At 49.7% G+C, this 24,024-nt stretch overlaps 1 protein-coding gene and 1 non-coding gene across 7 annotated transcripts in view; both read right to left on the reverse strand.

Moving 5' to 3' along the window:
- The window catches only part of MED24 (mediator complex subunit 24), a 40,899-nt gene that overhangs the window by 6,716 nt on the left and 10,159 nt on the right, over positions 1–24,024 (reverse strand). For 2 of the 6 annotated variants that reach the window (XM_025360864.1, XM_025360865.1), the window contains exons 4-20: positions 11,390–11,428; positions 10,996–11,069; positions 10,397–10,629; positions 10,196–10,252; positions 8,622–8,733; positions 8,332–8,482; positions 7,925–8,038; positions 7,319–7,366; positions 6,026–6,108; positions 5,648–5,734; positions 3,884–3,995; positions 2,954–3,096; positions 2,047–2,084; positions 1,518–1,600; positions 1,002–1,180; positions 793–892; positions 312–487 (exon numbers count right to left, since the gene is read on the reverse strand). In XM_025360864.1, coding sequence (XP_025216649.1) covers positions 312–487; positions 793–892; positions 1,002–1,180; positions 1,518–1,600; positions 2,047–2,084; positions 2,954–3,096; positions 3,884–3,995; positions 5,648–5,734; positions 6,026–6,108; positions 7,319–7,366; positions 7,925–8,038; positions 8,332–8,482; positions 8,622–8,733; positions 10,196–10,252; positions 10,397–10,629; positions 10,996–11,069; positions 11,390–11,428 — 1,829 coding nt within the window. The remainder of the gene's footprint in view (positions 1–311; positions 488–792; positions 893–1,001; positions 1,181–1,517; positions 1,601–2,046; positions 2,085–2,953; positions 3,097–3,883; positions 3,996–5,647; positions 5,735–6,025; positions 6,109–7,318; positions 7,367–7,924; positions 8,039–8,331; positions 8,483–8,621; positions 8,734–10,195; positions 10,253–10,396; positions 10,630–10,995; positions 11,070–11,389; positions 11,429–24,024) is intronic. The other 4 variants (XM_025360869.1, XM_025360867.1, XM_025360866.1 and 1 more) reach the window with 3 other exon arrangements.
- On the reverse strand, positions 1,677–1,780 carry LOC112610517. Its single transcript, XR_003116403.1, has one exon. It is a non-coding gene; the product is annotated as a small nucleolar RNA SNORD124 (small nucleolar RNA).

A 24,024-nucleotide genomic window follows, 5' to 3' on the forward strand; every position in this document is an offset into this window, starting at 1 on the left:
GCTCCTAGACAGTCATACAGTTTTCTTCTTTTGGGAGCTAGTTGTCTAGAACTTGAGTCTCTGCGGGCAGACCCTGTTTGGGTCTGCATTTCTGATACACAGCAGGTGCTGGCATATAAACGCTTCTGCCACAGAGACACAGTACATGTTTGCCGAGTCAGGTGAGTGAATGCATGAATGGGAAAGTGAGTGAGCGAATGATCGAGCAGCGTGTCTGCGAAGGTCAGAAAAGAGAAGGGTGCTTGTTATTGGATGTGCTGACTTCTCACAACACACTTGTAGGGTCTGAGAAGGGAAGGTGGGTTACTGACCTCTCATTGTAGAACTGCAGGGTGTTCTCACTAAACAGCGGCCCTGCCAGCTGGCGGATCATCTGCAGCGACTTCTCACGCTCATCCAGCCCCAGCATCCGGACGTGGGCCACAAGCCAAGCCACAGCACACACCGCCAGACTGCATACCTTCCCTTTGATGTTATCAGTGATTTTCTAGGGGAGAGGGAAAGGTGATGGGCTACCATCTATCTCCCTTTCCTGAACCACCATCACCTTCTCAGCCTCTGTGGGCAGCTCAGTGCAGCGGGTGGAGTCCCGGGCCACACTCCCCACAAGTTTGATCTTCCCAGAGCTACCTGGGCCAGAGGGAGTGGCTAAGACTACAATTACACAAAAGATCGATATCAAAACATGAACTCCTGGATTAAAGGTCTTCTTGCCCTTACGAAATATAACAAGTCATCACTGGCTGGCTCTGTGTCTCAGGGGAGCGAAGGCTGCTGGGAAGGCGGGGCTACCTGGATGGACTCGAAGGCCAGGACGCCATTCTCCCAGGCATTGAGGATTTCCAAGATGGCGGCTGAGATGCTGAGACAGGCCTCGTGCCACTTCATCTGCCTGCGGGAGTGCAGAGAAGTCAGCACAGAGGAGCAGGGGACGGGCTCGGGGAGAGGGTCTTGACCCTGCCCCCACCGCCACCCTTGGAGTGGGCGCCCGGGCCACTGACACCAGCTTCATCTCCGAGGAGTTGTTGAGCAGGGCCACCAGGGACTCCACTTTGGTGGAGTCGGGGCGGAAGCAGGGGTGGTCAGGGTTCAGGATCTTGCCCTCCTCAGGCATGCAGGTCTGCATCCAGGTCTCGAAGAAGGGCACATCAGCTCCTGTGCGCGACTCAGACAGAATCACCTGGGAAAGGGGAAGGGGGGCACCAGCCGAGTGGGGAGGGCGCGGCGCCTGCCAGCGCTGGACCCGGGACTGCACCGTTTCCCGCCAGGCTGCTGCTCCTGCCCAGCCCGAAGACTGGGGACGAACTGTTCTAAGGGAGCCAGACGGGGGCAATGCTGCCACCTAGTGGTCAGTGTGAACATGGGGCTGAAGGGGCCGTCCGGGTGGGCACCTGGTTTCTGAGGCCCACAGAACTAACTGGCTGAGAGGCTGTGGGGGTGCAGGCGGTGAGGTGGGGAGAGTTCCGGGTTACCTTCTTCCCCTGAGCCCCCGTCCCGGTTGCTCCCCTCTCTCTCACCTCTGAACCATAGGTCTGGGCCACATGGCACAGCATGAGGAAGGAGATGTCAAACAGCAGGGCCCGGACGGAGGCCGGTTTGGCTGTGGAAGGACAGGAAGGCTGAGCTCCCAGACGAGGGCAGGGGGCGGTCCTTGTCTGGGTCGACAGGGATCGGGATTTGCCTCTAGGAAGGTCAGGGACCAAGTGGCTCCTTCAAAGCTCTGAGGCTCAGAATCCTTTTCTTGAGTCTCAACTGGAACATCATCCCTTCCTTGAAACCAAAGACCCCCAGCACCCTCTCCTGGCATACCCAACCAAGTCATAAAGGAGTGAGGGCGGAAGGAGACATAGGAATGGATGGTCTGGGAAGAATACTTTTCCAGCATTACCCACTTTCAAGCTCTGTGGAAGCTTCCGTTGGTCATGGCTCTGACGAGGGAACACAGCCTCCCCCTGTTGAGCCCGGGAGCCCTCCTCTCTCCCACACTCTCCCGCCACACCCCTCCTCAGGGCCCACTGGGCCTGCAGATGCACAGGGCTGACTTACTGCTTTCTTCGCTGCCATAGGTTGTGAATTCATTCAAACTGAAAGGAATGGAGACAGGTTGCATTAACCAGGGCATAAGCTGAGCAGTAGCTGGGCGCTGGGGACTACACATGCTCAGAGAGCGGTCGCTAGAGTCTGAGTTACTGGTTAAACTTAAAAGAGACACATTGGTACAGGAAAAAGAAGGATTTCTTTTTTTTTTTTTTTTTTTTTTTTTTGAGATAGAGCCTCGCTCTGTTACCCAGGCTGGAGTACAGTGGCACAATGTCAGCTCACTGCAACCTCTGCCTCCATTCAAGCAATTCTTCTGCCTCAGTCTCCCAAGTAGCTGGGATTACAGATGCCCGCCACCACACCTGGCTAATTTTTTATATTTTTAGTAGAGACAGGGTTTCACCAAGTTGGCCAGGCTGGTCTTCAACTCCTGACCTCAGGTGATCCACCCACCTTGGCCTCCCTTAGTGCTGGGATTACAGGCGTGAGCCACCACACCCGGCCAGAAGGATATTTATTGTTAGAAGATTTCCAAGGCCTAGAGAATGGCTCACTGAATGGAACCATGTTCTATATATGTCAAATTCCAGGACAACCAAAGGCAACAGAATTTGAGAGCCCCTTATTAATAACTGGGCATACTCAGAATTCCTCCATGCCCAGTGTTCAACACCTCAACCCTTACCCTCATGCCTTTACCAAACATGTCCACTCCATCCTCAGCTGAAGAGAAAGGAACACTTAGGTCGCAAGAACAGGCCCTTCCTCCAAGATCTCCAGCCAGGATGCTCTGCCTAGGCCCGTGGGTCTCTGGATGAGACCCAGACCCAGGTACCTGACTCCTACCCTGCTATCTCCTCCCAACACGTGGCCTCCCTGCATGCCCTGGGGTCAGGGGCTTGGCCTTCCTCACTTGATGAATTTCCGGGCGAAGGATTTCAGCTTTCCAGTGGCAGCAGCGGCAGCCAGCAGCAAGTCCAGACTCTTCCCGGACAGCATGTGGCCCAGGACTCCCAGCAGTCCCTCCGGGGACTTAGAGTGGTCTGCATCCATCGTCTGGGGACAGGACAGGAAATCAAGTCCTGAAGAACACTGAAGACCCCCCACCCAAGATACAGCCTAGCCACATTTTCTCTTTTTCACAACCTGGAATGTAATCTACATCTTTCTGACTTCGATCTGGAAAATAATTCCTAAAACCCACCCTTGCTCTCCGATCCATCCCTCTCATCTACACTGGCATGCAGGTGGTGAGGTTGGAGTGGGCAAGGTCACAGCTGGGAGCTTCTCTGTTGTTTCCCTTTTTTTTTTTTTTGAGACGGAGTCTTGCTCTATTGCCCAGGCTGGAGTGCAGTGGCGCAATCTCGGCTCACTGCAACCTCTGCCTCCTGGGTTCAGTGATTTTCCTGCCTCAGCCTCCCAAGTAACAGGGATTACAGGCATGCACCACCACATCCAGTGAATTTTGTGTTTTTAGTAGAGACATGGTTTCACCACGTTGGCCAAGCTGGTCTCAAACTTCTGACCTCAAGTGATCTTCCCACCTCAGCCTCCCAAAATGCTGGGATTACAGGCGTGAGCCACTGCACCCACGTCTCTGTTGTTTCCACGTGAGACGGCCTAAGTGAAAGTGCCTACTGCAGTGCCTGGTGTACAAATGAAGGTCCCACGGGTTAGCATTCGGTGGCAGCTGCCCTTGCCTCCCCTTTCACTACCTCCACAGCAACTATGTATAAAAGCTAAAGGAGACAGAGGTCTGTGGCCTGTTTGTTTATCTGCAAGCAGAAGGAGCACTGGGAAGAAGAAAGAGAAGACCGTGGTGGCCAGGGAAGGGCACACTCACCTTGAGGATGTTTGTGACAGTGGGCTCTGCCCGGAGGATCAGCTGGATGTTGGGCTGGATGTTGGCATTCTCTCCTGATTTCTGCTGGGGTGCGTGCTCTCGGTCTGCTTTGCTGTGGACATCACCAGTTGGTCAAGGAAGGGAAGAGGAATGAAGAGAAATTATTGACACATTCCCTCGTTCAAGCCCAGAAGGAAATGAGCAGAGGAGGTGGGAAGCATGTAAGAATATCCAGGTTGGGGTGAAATTCTTTTTTTTTTTTTTTTTTTGAGACGGAGTCTCGCTCTGTCGCCCCGGCTGAAGTGCAGTGGTGCGATCTCAGCTGAAGTTTATGGACGCATAGTCAATGTCGCAATCATTGATTTATCCTTAGTCTTTTTTTTTTTTTTTTTTTCGAGACAGGTCTCACTCTGTCGCCCAGGCTGGAGTACAGTGGTGCAATCTCGGCTCACTGCAGCCTCTGCCCTCCGAGCAGCTGGGCACTCACCACCATGCCAGGCTACTTTTTTGTATTTTTAGTAGAGACGGGATTTCACCATGTTGGCCAGTCTGGTCTCAAACTCCTGACCTCAGGTGACCCGCCCACCTTGGCCTCCCAAAGTCCTGGGATGACAGGTGAGCCACTGCGCCTGGCTATTTATCATTCGTCTTTTGTTTTTTGAGACAGAGTCTCGCTCTGTCACCCAGGCTAGAATGCAGTGGCATAATCTCAGCTCACTACAACCTCCGCCTTCTGGGTTCTCCTGCCTCAGCCTCCTGAGTAGCTGGAATTACAGGTGCATACCACCACGCCCAGCTAATTTTTGTATTTTTAGTAGAGATGGGGTTTCACTATGTTGACCAGGCTGGTCTCGAACTCCTGACCTCATGATCCGCCCACCTCGGCCTCACAAAGTGCTGGGATTACAGGTGTGAAGCATTGCACCCAGCCTATCATTAGTCTTAAATGTTCTGAAAGCACATTTAAGATTAAAGGAAGATTCAGGATTTTTACTTATTTTTTTTTTTGAGACAAGGTCCCACTCTATCACCCAGACTGGGGTGCAGTGGCATGATTTCGCCTCATCGCAACCTCTGCCTCCTGGGTTCAAGCAATTCTCATGCTTCGGCCTCCAGAGTAGCTGAGATTACAGGCACACACCACTATGCCCAGCTGATTTTTGTATTTTTAGTAGACATGGGGTTTTGCCATGTTGGGCAGGCTGGTCTTGAACTCCTGGCCTCCAAGTAATCCATCTGCCTCCGGCCTAGGATTTTTACTTTTATCAGAAAGATGGGTATGAGTTAAAGAGCAATGACTAAGAACGTAAAACTCTGGTCTGAAGACACCCATGCTTTTTTTTTTTTTTTTTGAGACAGAGTCTTGCTCTTGTTGCCCAGGCTAGAGTGCAATGGCATGATCTTGCCTCATCGCAACCTCCGTCTCCCGGGTTCAAGTGATTCTCCTGCCTCAGCCTCCCAAGTAGCTGGGATTACAGGCATGTGCCACCACAGCTAATTTTTTATTTTTAGCAGAGACGGGGTTTCTCTACGTTGCTCAGGCTGGTCTTGAACTCCCGACCTCAGGTGATCCACCCGCCTCAGCCTCCCAAAGTGCTGGGATGACAGGCGTGAGTCACCGCGGCCGGCTGGTACCCCCAGGCACAGTCCCAGTCACTTGCAGCTCAAACTTTAGACAGGAGGTTGAAAGGCACCCAGCAGCCCCACCGTAAAGAGAGAGAGGTCAAGGGGCTCTTGGGGTAGCCCAGGCGCGCTCACACTTACCGCTTAGCCATAAGGCTGTTGACACTGGCCTCAGACAGAAGCCCCTGCTTGCCACATTCTTGGAGCAGGAAGTTTGTACAGTCACAGCTGTGAAACAGAAAGATGTGGAGGGAACTGGGCACCTGGCTGGGAGGGCGAGGGGTGGGAGTGGCCAGTCCCTGAGCAGCATCCTGCCTCTTTCAGGTGAGGAAAATCTGGAGGGCCTGAGGGACAGTAGAGGGGCTCTGGGGACTTGGCAACTATGGGCTGCTGCTTCCTGCCCCTGCCAAGGGGAGTGAACAAGGAGACAGAGTCCCCTGAGGCTTCTCTGGCACAGAGATCAGGGGAAGAGCCCAGAACCCCTTCCAGTAGGGTAGGGGTGACCAGGGGAGCTCATACTTGCAGCGCTGGTCAGCTTTGTCCAACAAGGGTGTGAGTTTCAGCAGGAACTCAAAAGCACAGTTGACATCCTCAGTGAAGTCCTAGAAGGAGGCAGAAGTGTCCACCTGGTTTCCAGGGCCACCAGGCCCTGATCATCTCAGGCAACCTTGTCTGCTGGAGACATCAGCCTGAGCTGCCTGGCTGCCTTCTGCCTGGAGCCTGGGTGTATGCTGTGGGTGCACACACACGCTGAAGCACACACATACACTGAAGCACACACATACACTGAAGCACACACACGCTGAAGCACACACACGCTGAAGCACGCACATGGCAAAGCACACACACACTGAATCACACACACACTGAAGCACACACACTGAAGCACACACACTGAAGCACACACATGCTGAAGCACACACATGCTGAAGCACACACACTGAAGCACACACACGCTGAAGCACACACACACTGAAGCACACACACGCTGAAGCACACACACGCTGAAGCACGCACATGGCAAAGCACACACACACTGAAGCACACACACACTGAAGCACACACACTGAAGCACACGCACTGAAGCACACACATGCTGAAGCACACACATGCTGAAGCACACACACTGAAGCACACACACGGCGAAGCACACACACTGAAGCACACACACTGAAGCACACACACGGCGAAGCACACACACTGAAGCACACACACTGAAGCACACACACACTGAAGCACACACGCTGAAGCACACACATGCTGAAGCACACACACTGAAGCACACACACTGAAGCACACACATGCTGAAGCACACACACGGCAAAGCACACACATGCTGAAGCACACACACTGAAGCACACACACGGCGAAGCACACACACTGAAGCACACGCACTGAAGCACACACACGCTGAAGCACACACACGCTGAAGCACACACGGTGAAGCACACACACTGAAGCACACACATGGTGAAGCACACACACTGAAGCACACACATGCTGAAGCACACACACGCTGAAGCACACACATGGTGAAGCACACACACTGAAGCACACACACTGAAGCACACACACTGAAGCACACACACACTGATGCACACACACTGAAGCACACACACGGCGAAGCACGCATATGCTGAAGTACATGCACACACTGAAGCACACACATGGCGAAGCACACACACTGAGGTGTACACACACATTCAGCTCTCTTCCAGGCATAAGAACACTGCCCAGCTGGGGCCTGAAGGACCCTCCCTTTGCCCTTGTTTCTGCTCCCATGCCTCCATCCCAATCCTCAACTCAACTCACCTTGTCCCCATGAGAGTACTTCTTCAACTTCACCAAAACCTGTGGAATCTAGGGGGTGAGGCAGGGGGAAAAACAGGAAGATCCATTTCTTTTCTCTTTCATCCACCCCTGAAGGCATCCCCCCGACCCCCTGCTCCAGGAAAAGAGACAGGAACACTCCTACCCTGCGAGTGAGAGCACACTTAGTGCTGAATGAGAAAGCCAATAGGTGCCCAAGCCCCTGATGCCGCCAGGCACAGGCACAGGACACTGGGACCCTATACCTCTGCTAGCTCAACAGAAAAAAATGCCATAAGCGAAAGTGGATCCCCAGCTTCAAGGAGGACTGGGGCCCCATTCCCTGGCTCCTTTCACTGCCCTACACCAATCTGTCTGATGACCAAGCTAAACTGCACCTCTGTGGTAAGAAACAACGGAGTCTGCCAAATGGGCTAAATATAGCCCTGGCACTTTCAGAGAAAATGATCAATGGGAACTTGCGCTGGGATACCTGGCAGGCTGGGCCCAGCGCCCACAGGGAGGAACACAGGGCAAAGGTCCAGGGTGCCGCTGCTCTTCCTGAGAACCATTCCTAGACTGGCTCTGCCCCTCCCACGTCCCCAGTACCTTGAGGAAAGTGAAAGCTGTCCACTTGAGCTCCTCCGTACCCTCGGGAGACTCAATGAGCCCCACGAAGCAAGCTTTCCAGATCTCCAGGACAAAAAGTGGGGTGGGGATATGCTGTGGGAAGAGCCAAGGACGAGGCCTAAGAGGGTGCCCATACCCCGTCATCCTTCTGTGGACTCCGAGGATTTGGCTGGCTCAGAGACTGCATGGCAGAGTCGCTGCCCAGCTGTGTGCTGAGAACCAGGGGCGTAAGGTCCAATGACAGAAGTGTGCACAACTAGCACCCACTTTCCATCATGGAGCAGGAGAAACCCCACTTCTCCCAGGGAGGACTACAAGAATCCTCCCTCCTGCCCCCAACAGGCTGGCCCGCCTTGGGGAGGGGAGAGCCACTTGGCCCCTCCCACCTGCATGCGCTTCACCATCGTCAGCTGCTCCACCAGGGACTGTGTCTCGCCTGTCAGGTTCATGGTGCCCTCGAGCAGGATCACGGCGTGGACGGTGGGGAAGCCGGTCTTGTTCATCTGCTCCGCATGCACAGACAGCATCATGGGGATGCTGAGGGATCACAAACACAGGGGACAGTGTTTGGGGGACCAAAGGTGAAGGTGGAGAGGATGGCACCAGGTGCCACATCTCCCCACCCCAGGGCGTGTCCTCCCTCTCTCTCCACCACCATCCCCCAGGGAGCTGGTACCTCCTAATGAGGGTGCCGCACTGCTCAGCCTGGCTCCGGAGCTGGGGGTTGCTGAGATTGGCCAGGATCTCTCCAAGTTTCAAGAGAGAATGCTCGATGGCAGTCCAGGAAGCTGGCAGAGGGAAAGAAGTGCAGAAACGTGATGGGAAACAGGGGAGAGGGAGCGCCTTGCCCCGAACTCCTTGATTTTGGCACCCCCTCTGGCACATGAAACCACACAGGAAGGCTTTCCCTGAGAACAACAGGGAAGGAGGGGCCTGAGGGCAGCATGCACTGTTTCCAGAAGGGGAGTGGGCACCTAGAGCTGGAAACCCCAGAGACCATTCCCAAAGGCCTGACTTCCAAGGGATACAGCCAGCTGACTTCAGAAGGTATGGCATCACACAGGCTCAGGAGAGAGAGGCAGAGGGAGGCCAGAGCCCAGTGGCTGGAACAGGGAGGGTAGCCACAAATCACTCGAGGAGTGGGCGGATCCCAAAGTCCAGTCTTGCAGAGGCTGTCACTCTCCTCTGGGGGAGCTAGGTCCCTAAATGGCCTTCTCATTCTCAACCACTCCCTCATCTAGGCATTGTGCTTGCTGCCCTCCCCTGCTAAAACCTCTCACACACCCTCTCTCAAACTCCCACATGCTCTAAGCTTCTGTTCAAGCCCCAGGTCCTTTAGCAACTCACCCAACTGGTCTAACTCACTGTTCTGTCCTTCCTTAATGCCCACACTCATGGTCTAAGCCATATATCAGTTAGCACTGAATTATGTTACTTATCCTAGTTACAATTCCAGAGGGTCAAATGATGAACAATGGCACCAACTAGCCCATTAACCTCCATGGAGCATAAAAGGGGGAAAAAAAAGACAAGACCTGAGATCCATTAAAATTCAGTATTCATCCGATTTTCAGCCAATAAACATGTATCAAGGGCCCAAGGTAAGGAAGAGGCTGTCAACACAGTCCATTTTTATATAAAGATTATGTTTTTGGACTTTTCACAGGCAGTAAAACATACTTGGGGAAGAAATAAATATACTAGTCCTAAAACAAGCTCTCCAACCAGGTCCTGAAGCCTCGTGAGTAGCCCATTCTAGCATACTTGTTCCTGGAGAACAAGAGATCTGTAGGTGGTCCCAAGCCACTTGGGCTTCAAGGAGCAAGACTATGGCCTTAGGACCCCGTTGCTGGAAATACCGGTATCTTCCCTCCCGCCAGGTGATCTGTCTGTTCTCAGGCTCTGGAAAGTACCAACACTTAACATCTGAACTTGAGTCAAGAGGCATATGGTACAACAGGCCCAACAGCAGACAGGCACTGTGTTAAAAGGGGCATTTTAGGTAACATTCAAATACAAGAGTCATTTGCTTCCAGACGATGAGTAACATGGAGACAAACACAGTAACGGACACCGTGCTTGTCTTGTCCTCTAGTTTTTTCCGCGTCTGTGATGTATTAGTCTTGCTCCCCACTAGCAGCTATGCTTGATGAGGGCAGGGACCCTGCCACATGCTCCTTTGGTAGCCCCCCACCCCCCGCCCGCAGCACCTAGCACAGTGCTGGGCGTACCACAATGCTCAGTAAATACCTGTTGGTTGATTGGCTCGGGTGCCACCCTGCCCAAGTCCCTGGGATGTGTGCAATGCTTATGGGGAGAAAAAAAAGGAAGTGGGATGGTTTCAGATCCTCCTGGAAAGAGGTGGGATGGCATCCTGCCTCTCCCTTCTCAATTAAAGGACCGGCTACGGGAGCAGCGGCAGGTGGGGCTCAGGGGAATCAAGGGACATACAGGCCTCCTCTAGTTTGGCGATGTGCAGCAGGGCCCGGTTCTTGGTGCTGCTGAGGGTTTTCTCCAGGCGCTGAAGGCACATGGCAAGCTGCTTCTCCCCAGCGGCTGGAGTGCCAGCCTCCAGCCCCTCCCGGAGCCGCTCTGCAGAGGCTGCCGTGCAGCGCAGCAGCCAGTGGAGGGCGCTAAGAAGGGCTCGGCACAGTCCGATGCACTCCTCGGCTTTGCCGTGACAGCTACAGGGAAGGATGCAAAATTAGCCTCTGTTCTTCTAATGGCTGAAATCCGACCCACACCAATGTTCCCCAGAGTCCCTGGCACTCCCTTATTAGGGACCAGGGCTGCAAAGCTAGCAAAGTCCTGGGGAAGACGCTTAGCCGCTTTGGCTTCTACTGGACAAGATTTCAAATGAGCTACTTCAGACAGAGAGGAGGCACTCTGTCCTAAGGGAGTAAGAAAAGGAGGGGACGAGTGAGTGTGGATGGCAGGTGGGGAGAAAAAACATGGGAACCCAGAGTTGGTCTCGGTCTGTGTGCTAGGAGCTGCACCTCTGCACTAAGACAAGGCTAGAACGTTGTAAGCCCCCTTACCCCTGCCCTTACCTCAGACGGTCACAAAACATGTCCATGATGTCTAGCAATGCCTGGACACACAGGTCCCGAGAAAAGTCATCAAACTGTGGAAAGGACAGTGGAGATGCTATGGAATGCCCCTGTCCACCCCCAGGTCTCACATGAGGCAGATGGTGTGTTCAGGACTCCTGCTCCTCTCTCCTCCAACCTTGGGTCCAAGACTCAGCACCCTCAACACTGGACATTGGCTCCCAAGCACCAGCCGCTACTTGCCAGGATCCCCCTCCCATGGAAGGCCAGCAATGCCAGCCAGAGGCATCATGTGCTGCCTATCCAGCCTCATGGGTCACAGGATCAGGGCCGTCAAGGAGGTGGGGCCTTGTCTGTCATCCCCAACCTAGCTCCTGAGTGCCTACGGTCATACCTTACTGATGGCTGTGAGGACAGAAGAGTAGGACACCATCTGGAGAGAAGGAAGAAAGATAATCTTAAACTAGTCTCCTACAGTTGAGAGGAACAAAAACTGAGGCTTCAAGTTGCTATAGCTCTCCTGAACCTCAATCCCTTCCAGAGGCCCTCTTCAACCCAGGGAAGGAGAGGCAGTGTCACTGTGCACCACCCTGTTCCTGCCTCTGTCAGACTCACTGCAAATGGTATCAGCATAAGCCCATCAAGAAGATGATTTTGGGGATACTCAGAGGCTCCATGTTTCAGGCCAGGCACGGTGGCTCACGCCTGTAATCCCAGAACTTTGAGAGGCCGAGGCGGGCGGATCACGAGGTCAGGAGTTTGAGACCATCCTGGCCAACATGGTGAAACCCTGTCTCTACTGAAAATATAAAATTAGCTGGGTGTGGTAGTGCGTGCCTGTAATCCCAGCTACTCAGGAGGCTGAGGCAGGAGAATCGCTTGAATCAGGGAGTTGGAGGTTGCAGTGAGCCGAGATCGTGCCACTGCACTCCAGCCTAGACGACAGAGTGAGACGAAAAGAAAGAAGGAAAGAAAGAAGGAAAGAAAGAAACAAGGAAGGAAGGAAGGGAAGGAAGAAAAGGAAGGAAAAGGAAGGAAAAGAAAGGAAGGAAGGAAGGAGGGAGGGGGGGGAGGGGGCAAGGGGGAGGGGAGCGGAGGGGAGGGGAGGGGGAAAGACGGAGTAAGTTTCACTGTACAAACTCTTAATTGTTCTCCAGAACTTACTCTCTAGGATGCATCCAGGACACCTTCCTTGATCAACCCCCAACCTCTCTTACCAAGCTCAAACCCTTCCTCTGTGCTCCCAGTAATCACCTTAGGCTCATCATTACATGGCAGGTGCCTGCAGTCCCCACTAAATCAGAAGCTCCTTGCGGACAAGGATGCTTTTACTCAGTGACCACCACAAACTTGATATTTGTAGAATGAATAAATAAAAACACACCGTTAGCTCAGCATGTCTCAGAGTAGCTTCCAAAGCTGCCCTATCCAATAGAGAAGTCACTAGCCCCATGTGGCTATTTAAATTTAAATTAATTAAAGTTAAATAAAATTTGGCTGGGCGTAGTCGCTCATGCCTGTAATCCCAGCACTTTGGGAGGCCAAGGCGGGAGGATCATGAGGTCAGAAGATCAAGACCATCCTGGCTAACACCATGAAACCCCATCTCTACTAAAAATACAAAAAAATTGGCCGGGTGTGATGGCGGGCGCTTGTAGTCCCAGCTACTAGGGAGGCTGGGACAGGAGAATGGCGTGAACCCGGGAGGCGGAGCTTGCAGTGAGCCGAGATCGCGCCACTGCACTCCAGCCTAGGCGACAGAGCAAGAGACTCTGTCTCAAAAAAAAAAAAAGTTAAATAAAATTTAAAATTTAAAATGCAGTTCTTCAGTCACACTAGCCACATTTCAAGTACTCCACGGCCACACGTGGCCAGGGGCTTCTGTACTAGACAGGGTAGATAAAGAACATTTCAATCACTGTAGAAAGTCCTGTTGGACCATGCTGCTCCAGAGGTTCTCAGGTTGTTAAGAAATGTCACACATTGGCCAGGTATGGTAGCTCACACCTGTAATCCCAGCACGTTGGGAGTCCAAGGCGGGTGGATCACGAGGTCAGGAGATTGAGACCATCGTGGCTAACATGGTGAAACCTCGTCTCCACCAAAAAAAAATACAAAAAAATTAGCTGGGCATGGTGGCAGGCGCCTGTAGTCCCAGCTCCTCTGGAGGCTGAGGCAGGAGAATGGTGTGAACCTGGGAGGTAGAGCTGGCAGTGAGCCAAGATCGTGCCACTGCACTCCAGCCTGGGGGACAGAGCTAGACTCAGTCTCAAAAAAAAAAAAAGAAAGAAAGACATGTCGCACACACACCCTGAGCTTGTGTGTGACATAAATTTGACAAACACTGGATTAAACATATACAGAGAACTTTACCACAGAACTTCTCAAAACCATGATATACTCATATACAATGAGAATCTCTAAGAAAACTGATGATAAAACAAAGCAATATTCTTTAAACGTACTTGACCAAGGAATCTCATGTACCTAGTATTTCCAAAATACATTTTAGGAAATTCTGCCTGAACAGTAAGTTCCCAGAGGACAGAGATGGTATTGAATTTATATCTGTTTCTCTAGCATCTAGCCCAAGAACTGGTATACAATAGATCCTCAGGAAGTTTTTATTGCTTGGAATAGATAAATTCTACTAACTAGTTGCCTTCTGGAAAAATCTTACCTTAAAATAAATTTCTGTTAGTAAAACCTATTCATCACCATCATAAGACTGGAGATCTAGTTCAAAATAATTTCTCCTAACTGAAATTAAACCCTACATAAAATCTTGTCATATTAAAAAAATAATTACAGAATGTTGATAAAATATAAATAATACCATAAAAAATAGTAACAGTGGTATACTCAAAATCAGTGGCAAAGCATACCAAAATACAAAAGCAGGATACAATGACAAAAACTATCAGGACAATCACCTCCTAGGCTGTCTCTGCTGGAGGAGTGGGAGCCTCCAAAGATTTAAGAAGAAAGCTGTCGGCCGGATGCAGTGGCTCACGCCTGTAATCCCAGCACTTTGGGAGGCCAAGGCGGGCGGATCACGAGGTCAAGAGATCAAGACCATCCTGGCCAACATGGTGAAACCCTGTCTCTACTAAAACTACAAAAACTAGCCAGGCGTGGTGGCGCATGCCTGTAATCCCAGCTACTCAGGAGGCTGAGGCAGGAGAATCCCTTGAACCCAGGAGGCAGAGGTTGCAGAGAGCCAAGATCGCACCACTGCATTCCAGCCTGACGACAGAGCGAGACTCCGTCTCAAAAAAAAAAAAAAAAAAAAAAAAAAAAAAAAGGAGAGGAAGAAAGCTGTCTGCTCAATCACTTGGGTATGGCAAACTTTCCGTCCTGTGCGATTTCCTTCTCACCAGAATACACTGCTCTGTTCAGGCATCTTTCACTAGTACTCCTCGGTGAACAGGAGCAAAACAGAGAGGGCTTAAATACAATCAGTGTTCAGAACCACCATGCTGTGAGGCCAGAGCTAGTGTCTGATATCCATCAGAAAGCTGGGAGCCTGCCTGGGCAGGATGACCGTAACGTTCCGGCGAGTGTTTTGTTTATTTATAACTGATGTCCCCATAGCGAGTGCTTGGCAAAGAACTGAACCTTGCTGGATACCAACCTGCAGGGGGAGCTGGATGTCCCCACTAAACACTGACCCTCAAATGCCAGGAGAGAAATCCCCAATTCTGCATGTTCTGAGGGATGCCATTCATCAAAACGAATTTACGGTCTTCAAATGCTGAATTCTGTTCAGTAGATTTCTGCTAACTGTATCAATAAAGCACAGCTACTCCAGAGAGCTGAAAATGCTTTCTACCTGACGAACTGTTTTACAAAGCAGGAACTGGCCTATTCCAGTCTTAATCATTCTATCACGGTAGCTCTGAACCACCACGGCCCTCAGGGTAGGAGACCCTCTGTGTGGCCACCTCGCTTGTGGCTAGCCCCGCCTGACCCTGCAGCTGCCCTCAAATCCTCGCCGCTCTTCTGAATATTCAACATCCCAACTATTCCTAAGTGCCCTCTACTCGCATAACATTGGGCCAAAGAGCCTCTTGACTCTGAAGGAAGAATAAATTACTAATTTTGCACAGTACTTGAGAGGTCACAAAGGTCTTTCATATCTATTTACTTCTCCCTGTTACATCAGCCTCTTTCTCTTTCTTCCCTTTCCCATCAGTGTTTACACATTTCAGGACTCTTCTATTGGTTTGTTTGTTTTTTGAGACAGGGTCTCACTCTGTCACCCAGGCTAGAGTGCAGAGGTGCTCCCGGGTTCAAGCTATCCTCCCGCCTCAGCCTCCTGAGTAGCTAGGACTACAGGCACACACCACCATGCTTTATTTATTTATTTATTTATTGAGACAGGGTCTTGCTCTGTCGCCCAGGCTGGAGTGCAGTGCTGTGATCTCGGCTCACTGCAACCTCCGCCTCCTGCGTTCACGCCATTCTCCTGCCTCAGCTTCCCAAGTACCTGGGACTACAGGCGCCCGCCACCACGCCCGGCTAATTTTTTATATTTTTAGTAGAGATGGGGTTTCACCGTGTTAGCCAGGATGGTCACGATCTCCTGACCTCATGATCCGCCCGCCTCAGCCTCCCAAAGTGCTGGGATTACAGGCATGAGCCATCGCACGGGCTAATTTTTTTTTTTTTTTTTTGAGACAGAGTCTCACTCTGTTGCCCAGGCTGGAGTGCAGTGGCACAATCTCGGCTCACTGCAACCTCTGCCTCCCAGGTTCAAGCGATTCTTCTGCCTCAGCCTCCTGAGTAGCTGGGACTACAGGCACATGCCACCATGCCCGGCTAATTTTGGTATTCTTAGTAGAGACGGGGCTTCACTATGTTGGCTAGGCTGATCTCGAACTTCTGACCTCATGATCCACCCGCCTTGGCCTCCCAAAGTGCTGGGATTACAGGCATGAGCCACCGTGCCCGGCTGCCTAACTTTCGTATTTTTTGTAGAGACGGGGTTTTGCCATGTTGTCCAGGCTGGTCTCAAATTCCTGGTCAAGTGAGCTGCCCACCCACCTGGGCCTCCCAAAGTCCTGGGATTAGAGGTATGAGCCTGGCCTAATTTCTTCTATTTTTAAAAGAGCTTCCTGTAGACCCCACACTTCCATTTAACCACCACTCCATCTCTACTGCTCTTCACATATATAAAAGTTCTTTTTTTTTTTTCAATTTTACTTTTTTTTTTTTTTTTTGAGACGGATTCTCACTCTGTTGCCCAGGCTGGAGCAGTGGCATGATCTCAGCTCACTGCAACCTCCGCCTCTCGGGTTCAAGCGATTCTCCTGCCTCAGCCTCCTGAGTAGCTGGGATTACAGGTATGCACTACCACACCTGGCTTATTTTTGTATTGGTAGAGACAGGGTTTCACCATGTTGGCCAGGCTGGTCTTGAACTCCTAACCTCATGATCCACCCCCTCGGTCTCCCAAAGTGCTGGGATTACAGGCGTGAGCCACTAAACCCCGCCTTTTTAATTTTACTTTTTTAGTAGAGCCGGGGTCTATGTTGTCTAGGCTGAGCTCAAACTCCTTGCCTCAAGTGATCCCCCTACCTTGACCTCAAACAGTGCTAGGATTACAGGTGTGAGCCGCCAGGCCCGGACAACATAAGAGTTTTCTACACTCTCTGGCTCTACCTGCACACTCTCCATTGACTATTCAACCCACTCCAATTACTTCTGTCCTGACCACTCTATGAATCTTCTTGTTAAGGTCATCAACAAACTCTTCATGTTAAATCCAATGGATCCTTCTCTCTTCTGATCTTACCTGACTTTCCAGCAGCATCCGACCCCTTGAAACCCTCCCTCATCCCTCAATCCTCTCTTGGCTTTTCTTGGTAACACTCTCACTTTTCCTCCCTACTCTCTGGCCCCTTCTCTTCAGACTCCTATGACGGTTTATCCTCCTAAGTGTGTTCCTTAAATGAGATTGGTTCCTCCGGAAGTTGGGTGTAGTCACTTCTTTGCTCACTCTCCTCTCTCTCTGCACAATCTCATCCATACCCATAGCTTTGATTACCATCAGTAGCTGGTGACTTCTAAACCAAAAGCTCCAGTCTAGAACTCTCCTTGAGTACCAGACACCTATGTTCAACTGCCTTCCGAGTATCCTCTTTTTGATACCCCACACAGGCACCTTAAATTGAAAAGGCCAAGATCAAACATGTTATCCTCACCCACATCCCAGCCCTACTCCACTCTTCCGCTGTCTCATGACCCATCAGGTATCTAGTGTCCAAACCAGAAACCTAAGCGTTATCCTTGACCCCTTCTCCTCGCACTCCCCTCATCCCATCAATCAAATCATTTCAATGCCACTTCCTAAACTGTTCTTAAAGTCATCATTTTTCTTCTGCTGCCACTTCCCAATTTTGTGCTAGTATCATCTCTCACCTGAAGTACACATCGAGAGCCTAAATCAGGGGTTGGAAAACTACAGCCTGCAAGTCCAATCTGGCTCATCACCATTTTTCTATTAGAACACAGCTATACCCATTTATTTACAGATGGGCTATAGCTAGTTTTGAGCTGTAATGATGGAATAGTGATGAGAGAGACCATGCAGTCTGCAAAGCTGAAAATACTTACTATCTGGTCCTTTACAGACAAAATATGCCACACTTAATGATCTCCCTGTCTTCTGTCTTACCTCCCTCCAACTCGTTCTTCAAACTATAACCAGAGTGATCTTTCTAAAATTAATCCACAAATTTCCGCAATTAATCTATAAAGTCAAGGAAATCTTGATTACAAGATAATAGGACTTTTATGGGAACTTAATGAATTGATTCTAAAATTTGTCTGGAAATGAAATGTCTGAAAACAGTCAAAAAATTTTTGAAAAATAAAGAAACTAAGGGAAGATTTGTCCACCAAGGTACCAAAACATACTATAAAGCTATAATAAAGTTCTGGTGCAAAAAAAAGAGAAAGAGGCCAGGCGTGGTGGCTCACGCCTGCAATCCCAGCACTTTTGGAGGCTGAGGCAGGTGGATCACAAGGTCAGGAGTTCAAGACCAGCCTGGCCAAGATGGTGAAACTCTGTCTCTACTAAAAATACAAAAATTAGCTGGGCATGGTGGTGCACACCTGTAATCCCAGCTACTTGGGAGGCTGAGGCAGAGAACTGCTTGAATCCAGGAGGCAGAGGTTGGAGTGAGCCAAGATCGTGCCACTGCACTCCAGCCTGGGAGACAGAGTGAGACTCCCTCTCAAAAAAAAAAAAAGAGAGAGAAAGATACCAGTGAAATACACTAGGGTGTCAAAAAATGGACCCTTGTGCACAAGAGAATTTAGAATTTAAGATATGATAAAGAGGCCGGGCGCGGTGGCTCAAGCCTGTAATCCCAGCACTTTGGGAGGCCGAGACGGGTGGATCACGAGGTCAGGAGATCGAGACCATCCTGGCTAACACGGTGAAACCCCGTCTCTACTAAAAATACAAAAAACTAGCCGGGCGAGGTGGCGGGCGCCTGTAGTCCCAGCTACTCGGGAGGCTGAGGCAGGAGAATGGCGTAAATTTGGGAGGCGGAGCTTGCAGTGAGCTGAGATCCGGACACTGCACTCCAGCCTGGGCGACAGAGCGAGACTCCGTCTCAAAAAAAAAAAAAAAAAAGATATGACAAAGAATGGCCTATTCAATAAAGAGAGTTGAGCCATTATCCATCTATTTGAACAAATAATAAATGTGGATCCCATCCTCATACCACAATAAATTCTAAATGGCTCAGACAAAGTAAATACAAAAAATAAAAGTCAAGTGTTGGCAGAAATTAGAGAATATATTTTCATTTTATTTTATTTTTTATTTTGAGATAGGATCTCACTCTGTTACCCACGCTAAAATGCAGTGGCGCGATCTCAGCTCACTGCAACCTCTGCTTCCCAAGCTCAAGCAATTCTCCAGCCTCAGCCTCCTGTGTAACTGGGACTACGTGCTCAAGCCATGAACTACCGGCTTTTATTTTATTTTATTTTATTTTTTTTTGAGACGGAGTCTCGCTCTGTTGCCGAGGCTGGAGTGCAGTGGCGTGATCTCAGCTCACTGCAACCTCCACCTCTTGGGTTCAAGTGATTCTCCTGCCTCAGCCTCCCAAGTAGCTGAGACTACAGGCACCCACCTCCACGCCCAGCTAATTTTTTTTTGTATTTATAGTAGAGATGGGGTTTCACCATGTTAGCCAGGATGGTCTCAATCTCCTCACCTTGTGATCTGCCCACCTCAGCCTCCCAGAGTGCTGGGACTACAGGTGTGAGCCATCACGCCTAGCCTAATTTTTTAATTGTTTGTAGAGACAGGGTTTTGCCATGTTGCCAAAGCTGGTCTTGAACTCCTGAGCTCAAAGCAACCTGCCCGCCTCCGCCTCCCAAAGTGCTGGGATTACAGGTATGAGCCAAAATGCCCCACCAAGAGAATATATTTAAATCTCTGAAGCAGAGAAGTCCTTAAGCAGACAAAAGCCCAGTAAGGGAAAAAAAAGGATAAAACTGACAAAAACATAAAAAATTTCTGCACACTAAGAAAAAAAATTACAGGCGGTTCTCCTGTCCAGCCCACCACCCCTGGACTGTCCCTGCATATAAGTTCCCCCTAGCAAAACCCTATGTGGCATCTGCTGTCTTCAGGTTCCTTCAGCCTCTTGAACCTGGTGCCATCCCTAGCAAATAGGGGTCCAGCACAACAACTGGTGAGCCAGTCAAGAGGCTGTGGAGAAAATCCCATCAGTCTGAGACAATGGGGTCTGGGAAGGGGAAATCCAAAGGGAAAATCTCATTATTAACAACAACAGGCCAGGTGTGGTGGCTCACGCCTATAAACCCAGCACTTTGGGAGGCCAAGGCGGACGGATCACCTGAGGTCAGGAGTTCAAGACCAGCCTGGCCAACATGGTGAAACCCTGTCTCTACTAAAAATATAAAAATTAGCTGGGTGTGGTGGCAGGCACCTATAATCCCAGCTACTTGGGAGGCTGAGGCAGCAGAATCCTTTGAACCTAGGAGGCGGAGCTGCAGTGAGCTGAGATCGTACCATTGCACTGCAGCCCGGGCAACAAGAGTGAAACTCCATCCGTCTCAAAAATTAAAAAAAAAAAAAATTAGATTTAAAAAGTGATATAAAACTCAAAAGCATACATAACAAATAAGGATTACAAGATAGATTATATTAAATGACACTTAAAAATCAGTAAGAATTCTGGTCGGGCACGGTGGCTCACACTTGTAATCCCAGCACTTTGGGAGGCCAAAGTGGGTGGATCACAAGGTCAGGAGATTGAGACCATCCTGGCTAACACAGTGAAACCCCGTCTCTACTAAAAATACAAAAATTAGCCAGGTGTGGTTGTGGGCACCTGTAGTCCCAGCTACTCGGGAGGCTGAGGCAGGAGAATGGCATGAAGCTGGGAGGCAGAGCTTGCAGTGAGCCGAGATCACGCCACTGTACTCCAGCCTGGGCAACAGAGCAAGACTCTGTCTCAAAAAAAAAAAAAAAAAATCAGTAAGAATTTTTTTTGGGGGTGATGAAAATGTTCTAAATTGATTGTGATGATGTTTGCCCAACTCAGTGAATATACTAAAAACTACGGTGCCAAGAGTAGTAACTCATGCCTGTTTATCTCAACACTTTGGGAGGCTGAGCCAGGAGGATAACTTGAGTCCAGGAGTTTGAGACCAGCCTGGGCAACTAAACCCTTCTCTACAAAAAATTAAAAACATTAGCCAGATGTGGTGGTGCCTAACTGTAGTCCCAGATACTCAGGGGGCTAAAGTGGGAGGACAGCTTGAGCCAGGGAGATCAAGGCTGCAGTAAGCCATGATTGTGCTACTGTACTCCAGCCTAGGCAAAGGAGTGAGACCCTATCTCTGGAGAAACCCTGTCTCTACTAAAAATACAAAGACTAGCCGGGCGTGGTGGCACCCGCCTGTAGTCCCAGCTACTTGGGAGGCTGAGGCAGGAGAATGGCTGGAAACCAGGAGGCAGAGGTTGCAGTGAGCCGAGATCACACAGCTGTACTCCAGTCTAGATGAAGGAGTGAGATCCTGTCTCACACACACACAAAAAAAGCCGTAACAAAAAAAAATCGAAAAATAGGCAAATGATATATTTATTTGTGTATTTATGAATACATAAATTATATATTAATAAATATATAGGCCGGGAGCAGTGGCTCACGCTTGTAATCCCAGCACTTTGGGAGGCCAAGGCAGGTGGATCACTTGAGGTCAGGAGCTTGAGAACAGCCTCGCTAACATGGATAAACCCCGTCTCTAATAAAAAGACAAAAATTATCTGGGTATGGTGGTGCATGCCTGTAATCCCAGCTACTTGGGAGGCTGAGGCAGGAGAACTGCTTGAACCTGGGAGGCAGAGGTTGCACGTCACTGCACTCCAGCCTGGGCGACAGAGGGAGACTCCATCAAAAGAAAAGAAAAGAAAACAAAAGAGAAGAGAAGAGAAAAGAGAAGAGAAGAGAAGAGAAAAGAAGAGAAGAGAAAGGAAAGAAAGAAAGAAAAGAATCTGCACATTATAATATGATATAATTATTTGCCTCTGGAAAAAGTTTTAAAAGATTCTATCCAGCATTGGCAAAGGTGTGGGGAAATACTGTGAGACATTGTGGATGGGGTATAACCTAATCCAGTCATTTTTAGGAGGATATTTGCAGGATCTACTATAATTTAGTATGTATATATTCTTCAAATCACATATTCCATTGTGAGGTCTCTACCCTAGAGAAACACTTCCAGATATGCAAACAGGTAGGTAGAAGGATATTCAGTGAAACATTGATTATAACAGTAAAAAATTACAAACAACCTAAATTAAAGTACATATGGGCTGGGCCAGGCACAGTGGCTCACACCTGTAATCCCAGCACTTTGGGAGGCCAACGCGGGCAGATCACTTGAGGTCAGGAGTTTGAGACCAGCCTGGTCAACATGGTGAAACCCTGTCTCTACTAAAAATTTAAAAATCGGCCAGGTGTGGTGGTGCATGTCTGTAATCCCAGCTACTTGGGAGGCTGAGGCAGGAGAATCACTTGAACCCAGCAGCGGGGACGGGAGGAGGCTGCAGTGAGCCAAGATCAAACCACTGCTCTCTGGCCTGGGCGACAGAGCAAGACTTCATCTCAAAAAAAAAAAAAAAAAAAAAAAAAAGTACATACGGTGTATTATGTAGCAATGGTTTAGGGGTGAGTTCCATGGCTCATGCCTATAATCCCAACACTCTGGGAGGCCAAGGTGGGCAGATTGAGCTCAGGAGTTCAGGATGAGCCTGAGCAACAAGGCAAAACCTTGTCTCTACAAAAAATGCAAAAATTGGCTGGGGGTTTTGGCGTGCACCTGTAGTCCGAGCTACCTGGGGGGCTGAGGCAGGAGGATGGCTTGAGCCAAGGAGGTCAAAGCTGCAGTGAGACACTATTGTGCCACTACACTCCAGCCTGGGCAACAAAGCAAGGATCCTGACTCTAAATGTTTTTTTTTTTTTTTTTTTTTGAGACAGAGTCTTGCTCTGTCACCCAGGCTGGAGTATAGTGGTTCGATCTTGGCTCACTGGAACCTCCACCTCCCGGATTCAAGCGATTCTCCTGCCTCAGCCTCCTGAGTAGCTGGGACTGCAGGTGCATGCCACCATGCCCGGGTAATTTTTACCATGTTAGCCAGGATGGTCTCGATCTCCTGACCTCGTGATCCACCCGCCTCAGCCTCCCAAACTGCTGAGATTACAGGCGTGAGCCATTGTGCCCAGCCTCTAAAAAAATTTTTTAATAAAAAAAAATCTATGTGTCAACTGAGAAATACTATTCAGCAATTAAAAATAAGAAGAAGAAGAATGGGGCCAAGCATGAGTGGATCACACCTGTAATCCCAGCACTTTGGGGGGGTTTTGGCGTGCACCTGTAGTCCGAGCTACCTGGGGGGCTGAGGCAGGAGGATCGCTTGAGCCCAGGAGTTTGAGACCAGCCTGGGCAACAAAGTGAGACCCCATCTCTACAAAAATGTAAAAATTACCAGCCCGGGCAACATAGAAAGATCCCGTCTTTACAAAAAATTTAAAAATTAGCCAGGCATGGTGGTGAATGACTGTAGTCCCAACTCCTTGGGAACCTGAGGTAGGAGGATTACTTGAGCCCAGCAGGACGAGGCTACAGTAAGTTGTGATCCTGCCATTGCACACTCCAGCCTGGGTAACAGAGCAAAACCCTGTTTCAAATTAAAAATAAATAAATAAAAAGAATGTACTACTAACATATACAACATAAATAATAAATCTCAAAAACATTTATGTTAAACAAAAGACAGTATAAGAAATATATCCCATCTGACTACATTGCTATGAAATCCAAATAAAGGCAATTGTGGAAGAAGCGAGTGGACTTCTTCTGAAGTCCACTTCTTACTGAAGAAAGCAGTAAAAGGGAACTTTCTGAGAGAACAGAAATGTTCTGTATCTTATTTTGGATGCTGGTGACATGGGTATATACAATTGCTAAAACTCACTGAATAGGCCGGTGCAGTGGCTCACACTTGTAATCCCAGCACTTTGGGAGGCCGAGGCAGGCGGATCACGAGGTCAGGAATTCGAGACCAGCCTGACCAACATGGTGAAACCCCATCTCTGCTAAAAATACAAAAAACTTGCCAGGCATGGTGGGGGACACCTGTAGTCCCAGCTACTCAGGAGGCTGAGGCAGGAGAATAGCTTGAACCTGGGAGTCGGAGGTTGAAGTGAGCTGAGATCGCCCCACTGTACTCCAGCCCAGGCAACAGGGCGAGACTCTATCTCATTAAAAAAAAAAAACAAAACCCTCACTGAATTCATCTTAAGATCTTGTATGTTCTTTTTCAGATGAAGTTTCGCTCTTGTTGCCCAGACTGGAGCAGAGTGGGGCAATCTCAGTTCACTGCAACCTCCGCCTCCCAGGTTCAAGCAATTCTCCTGCCTCAGCCTCCCGAGTTGCTGGGATTACAGGTGCCCGCCACCACACCTGGCTAATT

Source organism: Theropithecus gelada, chromosome 16 (genome assembly GCF_003255815.1).
Source record: "Theropithecus gelada isolate Dixy chromosome 16, Tgel_1.0, whole genome shotgun sequence".
Classification (NCBI taxonomy): domain Eukaryota; kingdom Metazoa; phylum Chordata; class Mammalia; order Primates; family Cercopithecidae; genus Theropithecus; species Theropithecus gelada.